The 12,354-nt window shown below is 48.3% G+C and overlaps 1 protein-coding gene across 4 annotated transcripts in view; it reads left to right on the forward strand.

Moving 5' to 3' along the window:
- Window positions 1-12,354, forward strand: part of vangl1 (VANGL planar cell polarity protein 1) — a 31,563-nt gene continuing 19,209 nt past the window's right edge. For 2 of the 4 annotated variants that reach the window (XM_076148813.1, XM_076148818.1), the window contains exons 1-2: window positions 1-171; window positions 8,055-8,336. In XM_076148813.1, coding sequence (XP_076004928.1) covers window positions 8,266-8,336 — 71 coding nt within the window. In that variant the 5' untranslated portion in view covers window positions 1-171; window positions 8,055-8,265. Of the gene's footprint in view, window positions 172-567; window positions 870-5,888; window positions 6,024-8,054; window positions 8,337-12,354 lie in introns of all 4 variants that reach the window. The other 2 variants (XM_076148814.1, XM_076148815.1) reach the window with 2 other exon arrangements.

The following is a 12,354-nucleotide window of genomic DNA, read 5'->3' on the forward strand; positions in this document are numbered from 1 at the left end:
TCAGCGAAGCTCTGCCCCCTGTGAAATTCCTCCCAGCCCGGGTGATTCCTCCGGTTACCAGGGTTTCTTCCCACTGTAGTGCGGTTCACAGTGTGCTCTGCGCCGGGGGGAAACTATTCTATCAGTCGTGGATAAATTACCAACTACGGGAATGAAATCTCCGTGAGCGGGGTGAGTTGGACGTGGAAATGTGGCGTTGTGTGAGTGTGTGGGTTCACTACTAGTGTGTGACGCTCTGCCTTATGTGTGTTATAACGTCCTGTCTTGGTCCTTATAACACACTAAAATGTGGGTTACCGTTTCTGGTTGTTTCTATTCAGCCGCAACAAAGCGTGTTTGTCGGTGTTGTCAGGTTGTGCTTGAAGGGAACACTTAGGAACACGCCCTTACTGTGCTCCTACCTGTACGGGAGCCTTTCAACTTCATTTAATGCCTCCAAACTGAAACCGCACCAACAAACAAACATTAACCGCGTTTGTTTATTTTTCGTGTGTTACGAGTTTGTTCCGGTCAGGGGTTTTTTTTAAACGATGACGTGTTTATTTTTCGGTTCACCCCCCCGTCCAGAGACGCAGAAAGTCAACTATGTTTCTCACGGTTGACTGGCTCCGCATTGCCCCGGCTGGCTGCTCCACCGCAGCTCCACTGGAACAGAAACCTGCGGCTGAGTTGTCGAGGGCGGACACGTTGTTGTAGCGTTCGTAACCCCGCTGAAAACCCCGAGAAAACACACCAGGCAGTCCGCGTGGAACCACCCAGACACGTTCAGGTTCCAGTGATACAGAGAGCAGAGGGGAGGGGGGCTACCGAGGCCACGGTGAGACCAGGGAGTTTCCTGCCGCCAGGACCGCCTGTCTGCCGGGTCACAGGTAAGTCTCGCGCTGGGGGGGCTGGAGCTCCGCCACTGATACCACCTGTACTTTCATTTTTACTTTAAAACAGACCTGAAACCATCACTTTCGTATAACCGTGTTCCATTTTCTCCTTATTTCTAATATGGTTAATTACCATAACTCGTGCTTAAGACCAATGCGTCTGCGTGGTGCTGTGCCTGGTTAAACAGGACCAGCTCGTGTCCCCTCCTGCTGCGCATGCGTAACGAGTGTCACGTAATCAATAAACATCAGGATATTTTTTTCCTCATTAGTTGAATTAATTTGTGTTATTTATTGATTAACTGCTACCAGACCTCATCAAACACACAGCATGAGAGATTATTTAACGTGGCAACAAGTGATTATTTTCAATATTGTTTAATGTCACCGTTCATTTTGATTGATTATTTAGTTTGTTGAAATGTAATACGTTTCCAAAGACCATGCCTTCAATTGCTCATTGTTGTAATGCCAACAGCCCAGACCTCAATTTACACTCGCGAAACTGTGAGAAGTTTCAAATCTTCACATTAGAGAAGTTTGGGCATTGTCAAGTTACATGATTTGTCTATCAAATACTTAATTTATGTATTTAACTGATTGATAAACATATAGTATAAGTGCTCACTATATTTTTAATTGCTGAAATACTTAAATAAAACACTAGTACCACTGCTGTTGATCAACACGTTTTTTTTGTACACGTAAAGAAAAAAAAAGAAAATTGTCCTCATAAGTTCCCAAATTCCAATGTGACTTTCAGGTTGCATGTCTTCCCTGGAGCACAGCAGGGGGTCTAAGAACACAGCATCAGCTCAGAGGTCCTTGATATGCAAAGCTTTGGCAGCCCCTGTTCTGCTGCGTGTAGCTGCTGTAGTTCCATTGATGCTGCTGATGTGTAGCTTGCAGTGAAATACAGTTGCATCAGCTGAATATTGAACAAGGGCAGAATTAACATGTTTGACACACAGCTGTGCATGGAATGATTATTTAATAGCAAAATATTTATCATTCCAAGCAAAAGAATGAAATTGAAATGACACTGAAAGTCAAATTGGTTACAGCGTGCGCACACATACACACACACACGCACACACACACACTGATATCTCCGATCCATGACACCTGTCAGGGCGCATTGGAAAAGCTCTACAGTGAAATAGGCTGCTAGCCGAGAGCAACATTAAATGGTTACAACAACTGTTTCTTCCTCTCCATAAATTATGCAGGAGACTTATTATCATAAGGTCCTTTGAAGGTCTGAGAATTGTGTGTGTGAGCGCTCAACTATTTAACATCTCCACTTTCTGCTGCAATACGAGGTTCAGATTTGTGTGGCAGCGGAAGAGAGAATACTTTAGAGATGGTGATGATGATGGCACCTGTCGACAGCGCCGTGGTGCGAGGTGTGTATTGAGTGAGAAAGGAAGTGAGTAAGTGAGTGTTATCGTATAGTGAACATATGCTGCTATTAATAATGCATAGGTTAGCCTGCTTGCGAACAAAGCTTCAGGATGAAGGATTTTTATTCTATGGGCACTGAATTTAGATGTGTTTTTAAATTGGAGCTCAGTATTTAATATCTGCGGGGCATAATAATGCAAAGTACAGTGTGTGGGCATTGCAGGATGTCAGTCAGCTGCAACGCCTGTTGCCGAGGTGAGCTTGATCAACAAGAAGTTCAGCCATCACGTGTGCATATTTGTTAGATTTTTCAACTTTTGTTTTATTGGAGACACTTTTTTACACAGACTATAGACTATCCTCTGGCTCCCATTACTTGTTATTATCTTGTTTACTTGAGTTGTATTTCCGTTGTATGATATAAATATTTCCCTGTTATCGCCCTGCTTGTTCTGAACCATGAGTCAGCTTGTGAAATTACCGGATTAAAGGAAATGCCTCAGTGAGTGACCACTAAGGAGCGGCTGTCTGTGGTTGCCTAGTAACAGCATCGCCAAAAAGCTACAGGTACTGCGAAACGAGGCCGACTGTGAATCCAGCGTAAGGTTTGGAGCCGCCGCTGCTCCTCGCCGCTCGAGGAACAAAAGAAGGAAAACAGATCACGATCTGTAATTCCCACCTCCATCAGCACAAAGGGGGCACGTCAGCCGTCACCTTTGTCAACAAGGGAGCACATCTAATGATCCAGAGTCTGTACATAGTGAAACACACTGGGGACCTGAGGCCGCCATTGTTATTCCTCTCACGGATCAGTTTGAGTGAATTCCCCTTAAGCCGCTGATAAGCCTGAGGTGTCTCCCTGTCTATCTTTGTGCTTCAGATCTTAGCGAGTGTCTGCGGAGGTTAAAGTGGGACACACTCAGGGAATGTTGATAGAATTCCAAGGATTTAATAGGCCTCGTTCGCTGGGTCACAAGCGGCAACATTGCTAGCGTGTGACTACTGGCTGAGAGTTTGACTTTCCCTCTTTAACGTTTGGATTTCAAGTGTCTATTGTTTCTACTTTTGGCGTGGTAGAGAACTCCTGTTTGGTTCATGAGTGGGAGTGGGATTTCAGGATTAATGATTGCCGATGGCTTCACCTGAAAGTAGGATTCACGTGGAAACATCACGGTTCATTAGATGCTTAATTTGCCTCTAAGCGCGCAGCTGGAATGAGTCTCTTCACAGATTCATTCTTTCACTCGTGGAGGTTTTCTCCTTTGGACCGTGTGACACGGGCAGATTTTGTATGGTGGATTTAATTTGGCGTTGGCTCGAATTCCGGCTGCTATTTCTGTTCCCTGAATATTTGTGCATGGATGTGTTGTAAGGCTGGAAAAGTGGGTCAGCGAGGTACTCAGGAGAGCAGGGTGTTGTTTGGTTTTGTTTCCTCTTTTGTTTAAAGTGGTGTGATCATTATGTTTCCTGAAAGGCCTGGTCTGACTGGATCAGTACCACTGGAGCTCCTGGAGGCAAACTGGGAATGAACAAAACCTACCTGAACCAAAAACCGGAATTTCAGACACTGGATTATCCTCGCTATCTCATTAGTAGACTTTCAGAAAGGTAGGTAACAAACGGAATCCTGTTTCAAAGGCTTTGGTGCTAATTGGTGTTTTAAGCATGATGTAATGTAACAAACCCTCAATCCGACAAGAGTAATACCACATTTGTGAATAATCTGAATCAATCTAGACTAACTAGAACAATTTCCCAGTTTGGGATCAATAAAGTAAATCTATCTATCTATCTTATAACCACGATCAGCTAATGATCAATAATGCAGTTTGTTTACCCTGGCCGAAAAGAGGATCTGAGTATTCCTGGTGAGGTTTTCTTTAGAATGTACACCCAGCTTGTTGATAAATAAATAATAATGTTTGAGATGTTGTACTGCATATGAATCAGACAGAAAGGTGCAAGAGAGCGTAAAAGCGTGTGGATTCACAAGGTGACGCTGAATAGTGAGTGCGTTGAAAGCGTGCGAGTCCGTATCCTCTCCCGCTGTTTGTTAGCGCTCTGGTTGTTTACTTTGTCGTCGTTCCTCAAAGCTCCACGCTCGGGTTGTGCTCACACCAGCTCACTTGTGTTTGTTTGTTTGTTTTCATAAAGGCGCAATGAAGTCGCTTTCCAAGTAGTTACATTTTTAAGAACCGGCTCCCAGAATACCCTTTCTGCGCCGTTTCCTCGAAGGAAATGGAAAAAGATATTCGTTATCGGATGGAGAAGTTTTCCCCATGCTCGGCTTCTCTGATATGACTTTGCTCTTTCTCCTCTGTTCCCCGTCGCTGCCACCGCTTGCCAGCACAAATGGAAAAGGCCACGGCAGCTTAGCAAGGGTCTTGGATTGCTGTGAAAAACCTGCTCGGACTCCCATCCTTCTGGAGCGGAGAGGGGAGATGGGGGGGATTCCTATTTCAGCCTTGTACTCCCACCGCACCACCCCCTCCCTTGTACACTTGAAGTGGTTCTACTCACTAATCGTCCTGGCCAGGCAAAGACGGAAACCACATGTGAGACCGCTCGTATATCCTCCCTCAGTCCAGCATAGACCTCAGTCGGGCCTCTGGGCGCATTGCGGGGAGTGGATGTCCACTTTGCTCGTCCGAAGTAGGCACGAACCCCCAACTCGCCCTGAGGCTGCACACAAAGCAGACGCCGCTTCCTGCTTCAGTGTCGCTCCAGTAACGTGGGACTTGATCGATGGGCTTTGAACACAGCCTCCTTTCTTTTCACTCTTTCTCTTTCGTCAGCGCACTCTCTCACGCACTCATCTTGCTCTATTAATCCCCCATTTGGCCCCGTGCCCTCGCTCCTAAGAGGATTATCTCAGGTGATGGTAATGCCGGCGTAAAGGCGTCCAACCTGCCTATCACCTTGCTTCGGAACGACCACGTTCCTGTGGTACAGCGGAAGGATAGTCCGGGGAGTTGCTGTCCTGGTTTAGAACTCTTAAAACCAAGGAATGGCCTCAAGAAATGTTCCTTTCTGAAAGGGATTGGTGCTTCTTTTGTCACAGTTGGGGACGGTCATAAAGGTGCAGGCAGGTTTTATGCGTACAAGCTGTATACCTTTTGAAACACTCTGTGGGCTTAGAACCATTTTACTACTGACGCCACTAACATAATGGAAGTCTTAACGCGCTGAGTAAAGCTGCTGGCTGGCGACGAGACGACGGAGAACCAGTTGAGGGAGGATTTGTCACCTTACGAGGGTGATTCAGGCATTTACATTTATGCGCACGGTGAGCATATCCAAATATGCAGTTGTGCAACCTTCAAAGGGTTTTCAGGAAGTGGAGCATGCGACACACACACACACACCTCTCTCCAGAACTGGGTCACGCTAAATGTTTTGTACCACTCTGGATTTTAAGACGGTGTGGTCACGTGTGTTTACCGCTTTGAAGTGGCAGATAAGGATGGGCTCTCCAGGCCGCCGGATGTTGGCCGTGTCATTGTTGCTCCAGAAGTTAACGTATGGGCGCGGCGGTTTGCTCACTTTCTCAGGGTCTAATTTGTGAACCTGGCCATAAATCATCACCTTCTTTGTGTTTGTGCCTGACAGATTCAGCTCATGATCCTAAAGACAAACACACCGCGGCTTCAGCTCATGTTGGGACCAACATTAGGGACCACGTTCTTCTTCTTCTTCTTCTCTCAACCTACACGTTTTAACCCCAACAGGTCTTAACCCGGGAAGGTAATTTTTCCTTTTTGCCATTTATTGAGAGATCGGTTTGTCCTCCACTCTACAGAGTTTATGCCAGAAGGCGGACCGGCTCAAAGTGCACATGTATAAGGGAGCGTGTGTGTGTGTGTGTGTGTGTTATCTTACCTGGATTTTGATGTAGACCTTTTTCAGTTAAGATTTAACTACAAAGATCTCATCTTACCAATAGCAGTTTAAGAGTATATGTGTGTGTGTGTGTGTGTGTGTGTGTGTGTGTGTGTGTGTGTGTGTGCAGTCATGCAGGTGCAAGACACGAGTGAGTAATCTGTTTACAAGTGTGCCCCGGGCTACCTATAGCTCACATTTCCCTCCCTCTCTCCTTTTGTGACGTCGCTCGTCGGCACATAATCGGCGCTCTCTTTGATCCAAATGGATCTTAAACATCTTTCTGCGTCTCCCGTTTCATCCCTCAGCCTGTAAGATCCTGTACAAACCAGCTTTGCCTGTTCTTCCCGGGCTTGTAAAAGAGTCAAGATCACCCTAAAAAAGGCCTCTTCTGTCCAGTATCTCCTTCTAATCGGTTTCGTTGGCTTCGACCACGCTTTCTTTGATATCGCGAGCGATTTGCCGCTTGAGTTGATTTTTCATCTTTCTCCGCACATTGATCCCCTTGGGAAAAGAATGCAGCTTGATGTGAGGAAACGCCTGTAAGTGGCTTAGCGCGGCGCTGTTTCCTACAAACGGTCACTGATGATAATCGATGCAATCACTTTGGATGAAATCGGTATAAACTGCGTCTAGAACAGCTTCTCTGGCAGGTGTTTAAAGCTTGTTGGTGGGGTGCTGTTCACGTGTCTGACCTGTGGTATCGCCGCTTATGGTGTCACCTGAAAGGAATGTGGCACAGAAAGAAGGCAAGAACACAACAAGCCATCAGTAACCCATGATTATGTTCCGGCCCTAATCACTGTTAGGGTTGAAGTATTTGCTGTTTGCTCTGAAAGAAGGTTTGAACACTTCGCCTACTGAAACTGCCAATTTATAACCAACAACAACAAGACACTGCAGCTTACAGTGTGTACATTTTTGCTCTGACTCTGCTGGCCAATGTGCTCTGTTTACATTTCTCCGTCCCTGTAAAGATGAGCTGTGATAGGCCAGCAAACACGTCAGTCACTTGCGGCCCGCAGCCATTACGGCCTTTGCAGAAGGGCACAACATGAGGATGATTAACCCGGGCTAAGTTAGACTGTACGTGATTATTCCTACGTAACCTTGCTTCCCTTGTGTCTCCCAGTTCTGTGATTCCAGCTCGTGTAAGCAAAGACGCTGTGTGGAGTCACAGATCATTTAGTGCATCAGTGGAAAGGTTTGATTACGCTGAAGTGAAGCATGTGGATCTAATTCATTCAGTCACTCTTGGTGCAGTGATTGAACATCGAGCATCAGCACTGTCACACAATACAACAAGTGTTTAGAGTCACACACACAAGTAAAACAAGGAAAGATTGTGTTTGCTCTCATGTGTCAAGAGCTGGAACTCCCTGACACTAGTTACCAAACTGGCAACACCACGTCCTCCTCTTCCTCATCTTCCTCATCCTCCTGCTCCTCAGGCTCGTTAAAGCTTTCTTGTGAAGGAGAAGAGAGGGTTTGATCTTTGCTGGATTGTCTCTCTCTCTTTCTCTCTCTCTCTCTCTCTCTCTCTCTCTCTCTCTCCCCCTCTCTCTCTCCTCCTGGCCTCAAACCTCGTCACTGCTGGGAGATTTAAAACTGCGACTGTGAGAAACGAGTCGTCAGCCACGTGGGAATAAGAGCAAATTGCAGCTTCATGGCAGCGGCTCCCTTTTATCTTCATAAGCTCCTAAACTTCAGCTGGAATGTGGCGAGTGCGGCGTAGAGTGTCACTCTGACGGCCTGTAGTGAGAAGATGCTGATTCTGTCACGGCTGGAAATAAACGCGGGTGTAGCAAAAATGAAATGAAATGACATACATGAGTACTTGAGGACTTGTTGATTTAGCTTCTCCCTCCCTCTCTTTCTCTCTCTCTCTCCCCCCAGGTTAATGTTTCCTCACTGGGTGCCCCCGGGGTCGCTTTCCAGACTGACTACCGACAGCTCCCCGCCCCTGTCAATCTCCTGAGGGAGCCCATCGATCGCCCTAAGGCCCAGCAAAGACCGCGCCCAAGGTTCCCCCCGCTGCACCTGCCAGCCCGGGCCCCCCTTCCCCCCGCCCCCACACCCCGCCGCCTGAGCAGGACCCGCTTCAGTAATGGACACGGAGTCCACCTACTCGGGCTATTCCTACTACTCTGGACGCTCCCGGGGCTCCCATAGGCACGGGTAAGACCAAAACCTGCGTATACTGTTTATTTATCATCAGGTTTCTTTTCACGGCATGACAGGATGACCCCGCCACTAACTGAGATGTGTGACCCGCCAAAATAAAAGTCCAGCTACACGTCGTCCTGCTCTTTCTGAAGGACTCAATCCCAGTTTCCCTGACATTGTTTACACACTTCAGCCTAAATCTGTGATGCTGAACCTTGGAGTCAGGGTTTTAGCTGTTAGTTTGTTTAGAGTTATTGTCTCTTTGTGTGGGACTGACACAAACGCTAACATTGAGTGTGTGTGATTGTTTAAGATGTCAGAAGTTTGTAGACACGATTCTCTTTCAGTGAACATTTCTGAGCAACATTCACTTGAGCAAAGTATTGCAATACTTACAGAATGGCATTATTTGAAAAAGCAAACACACCCAGACCCCCCTCCGCCCCCTCCGCCCTGCTGTGTCTCTATCTGCTGGTCGGGGGCCCAGTATGCGTGGAGCCCACCGCCACTGAAGGCCCCATTAGTCTGTCAGCAGTGAAATAGCTGTGGCTGACGGGCCTCAGGAAGGCGGCAGGAGACAGGTGCTGAAGAGGCCCGGCTGACTGATGGCTCAGCGGATACGTGGAGAGCCTGCGAGGAGATGAGAGCGCGTGAGAGGAGGCTCCTATTCCCCGACCGGCCCCTCCCTAGCTCTCGTAAGCCCCCCCCCCTCCCGCTTTCTCGCCATATATCTTTTTGCGTTCTCCTCTCTCGCTCCGGCTCTCTCTGCCACCTGTTGCAGGCGATGGGCCTCCGCTTCCCTTCAGGGGATCTGGCAGAGACCCGGAGGGGTTCTTCCTCCTCGGTGCCCCTCGCGCCTCGCCGTCAGCCGCTCTCTCTTCGTCGTCTCCTCTCCATCTCCCCTCGCTCCCTTCCTCTCTGTCTCTCTTTTCACTTTCCCCACATTGCGGCCTCTTGCTTCTGACGCTCATGTTTCGCCCACATGTGTCCGGCGTGATGTGAACGCAGCAGCTGCCCCCCTTTTCACGTTCGTCTCCACTCGACCCCCCTCCGCGCCCCTTCATCGCCTTCTCCCGCTTCTCCACCTCCCCCCTCTTTAAATGGATTCCTGGCTGCCCTGTGAGGATGGTTTGGCACAGGCCTATCACTTGTTCCCCTGCATTCCCCAGGGCAAGAATGTGCCCTTGAAGCTCAAACTTACACAGAACAAAAGTGGTCTCACTTGGTTTCTAATCAAAGAACGAGAGGTTGGAGCAGTTGGTGGTGGTGGTGGTGTGTGTGTAGGGGGGAGGGGGGGGCTCTCTACCAAGTCCTCGTTCCCTGTTTCTGCAGACCTTCAAGTGAGTGACAGGAAATTGGAGAGGAGCATATGGGCATCCCTGCCAGGCGCTTTTTTTCCGCTCCCCTGCTCCTCCACTCCTGCCACCGCTGTGCCAAAGCCACCGGCTGGCCTCTAATTTGATTTACAAAAAAAAGAAATTGTTGCCTTTGAAACCCCACGTCGCCCTCATCTGAAAGTAATCCTTTTACGCCAAGGGGTGCCCCGCATGAGCACGAGGCGGCGCCGCATCGCTGTTGTCTAATTACGCTGATGCCACGGACAGACCCAGGCACACGATCACACAGACGGGCCGCAGCGTCCTGATATCCTGTGTGTGTGTGTGTGTGTGTGTGTGTGTGTGTGTGTGTGTGTGTGTGTGTCAAACAATCTTAAATGTAATTTGTCAGGCTATAATGGAAGAATGGAATGAGTTTGGCGTTGGTTTTAATAGCTCTCGGTAACAGAAGGTGATGGGAGTGGAGTCGTCCCTCCTGTGTCAGACAAAACTCCGCCGTGTCCAAAATAAGTGTACCAACAAAATCCCTGTTGCCTCATGGGTAACGGCGGAATGGCAGCTTCGTCTGCGGCCGCTCCATCCTGCCAAAAACTTGTTGATGACACTAATATCTCTGTCTCCCTCACACACATAGTAAATTCTTTCAATGCCCCTCTGATTGTAAAAGCCCAACGCAGCAAAACAAAAGTGAACAACCTTCTGGGCGAGGCAGCGTTGCGTGTGAGAGAAACCAGGGCTGCACGATTTGACCGGAATGTGACCGGAGCTGGAATGGAAGCTAATTAGATTTTTTTTTCTGTCATTGATCCTAAGTCATTACATGAGTGTGTGTGTGTGTGTGTGTGTGTGTGTGTGTGTGTGTGTGTGTGTGTGTGTGTGTGTGTGTGTGTGTGTGTGTCCTCTTGAAAGGCTCTGTCGCTGCAGAATATGTCTCTCAAGGTAAATCCTAAGAATAAGGTTTAAATATGTGGATCGGGAAAGAAACCGCTGCTTTTTTTACGCAGTAGTTAAGAGTGAAACTGTGAGGAAGAATTTGTGTCCTGACGATGTTTTAATACACGTTCAGAAACATGAAGCTTTGTACTTGAAGTTTCCACAGTTTGGCCTTTAAAAGTGCCACCACCGTGTCAAATCACAATATTTAAATGGTAATTACAGTCCAAATCTCGTGTTAGCAGCTACTCCTGTGGAAAATTGGTTCGTTTTATCGAGGAGAACTCCAATTACGGGGCGGCTGACAGCGTTCACACGGGACCAAATATGTCATCTACGCACATTCCCTGACAGTAATGAAACCGTGGGCCGCTTCCTCTCCTCCAAGGGTTTGTGCAAGAGACATTTTCTATACTTTTATTCATATAGAGGCATTTATGTTTATTGTTACTCTAGAAGTGAAGTGCGCTTGTTATTTGTCTCATTTATGTCTGACAGACGGCCGGTGGTGTTAAATCTGATCTCCGTGACACGTCGCTGCTGGAATGTGTCACCTTGCTCTACTGTATCTGTGTGAAGTTAATCTAACAGGGAGCAGCCGGGCCACAGTACTGCTTATCACATGAACATGACCCCCGCACACACACACACACACACACACATGCTTCTGCCAGAGCCCGTCACTCGTATGGAATAGTGTAGACAAGTTAAGTAAAGTAGTAAAGTAGAGTGTGCATGTAAACGTACAGCTGGTCAGTGTGTATTGATTTCATGCTGTGCATCTCACAGGTGTGTGGGTTTGGCCCTGTTGGTCACGCCAAGAGAGAACAAAATGGGTCCGGCACACACACACACACACACTCTGGCGCGCGGCTCTAGCTGGCTCGGCTCCTTCAGTCGCCGTCCTGCCTCTGATGCCAGTGCTCATCCGGTGCTCAGGCCGGCGCTCATCCTCAGGTGTTACGGCGCTTCCAGAGCCTAATTGGCAGGGTTCTGAACCCGTCATGCCAGGCTCCTCCGCCCTCACAGGACCCCGGCACAGCAGCCACCTCCTCCCAAACACAACCCCCCCCTCCCCCCCACCCCCTTCAGAGATTCACACTGCAAGTCAAACTCCATTAATCAAATCATAGTTCGGCACGCTTTCAGAATACCAATGAGGCGGCTGCATGCTAATGAGGCAGGAAGAGGATGTGGTGGGAAGGGGGAGGAAGGTTGGGAAAGTGTGTGTGTGTGTGTGTGTGTGTGTGTGTGTGTGTTTTGGGAGAGAGGTTTCCACACAGAACCCCCCCACCACCCCCCCAGGCTGGGGGAGGGGAGGGGCTTGGTACATAGAGGCCAATCTGTTCCCGCCGCTCCCTGGCTGCCCCACAGGTTTCCTGTCTGCACGCCGAACGGCTCAGACGCTGTTTCCCATCCAAAACGCCCGTTGTTCCCATTTTCCTCCCAAGTCTTAACATCTGGGCACTTTTTCTTTTTTTTCTTTAAACGCGTACACAGTCACACCAGCACGGCGGCGAGAACCAGGTGTTCCATCATGAATCATGCCTCAAGTAGGCTGAAGTAAAACACACACACATACGTGTACAGTATATCCCACATCCTTGTCTAACAACCCACGACGAGTGATATGTGTCATGCCATAGGTACACTAACAGTAAACATTACTCCCAACTCCTGGGTTTCTCTCCACCTGAAGCTGAGGCTCATTATCCTGTTGATGACTCTGAAGCGGAGATGGCGGTCGGCTGTTCCTTCTT

Source organism: Genypterus blacodes, unplaced genomic scaffold (genome assembly GCF_046128005.1).
Source record: "Genypterus blacodes isolate CSIRO-AG114 ecotype Tasmania unplaced genomic scaffold, CSIRO-AGI_Gbla_v1 ptg000043l_1, whole genome shotgun sequence".
Classification (NCBI taxonomy): domain Eukaryota; kingdom Metazoa; phylum Chordata; class Actinopteri; order Ophidiiformes; family Ophidiidae; genus Genypterus; species Genypterus blacodes.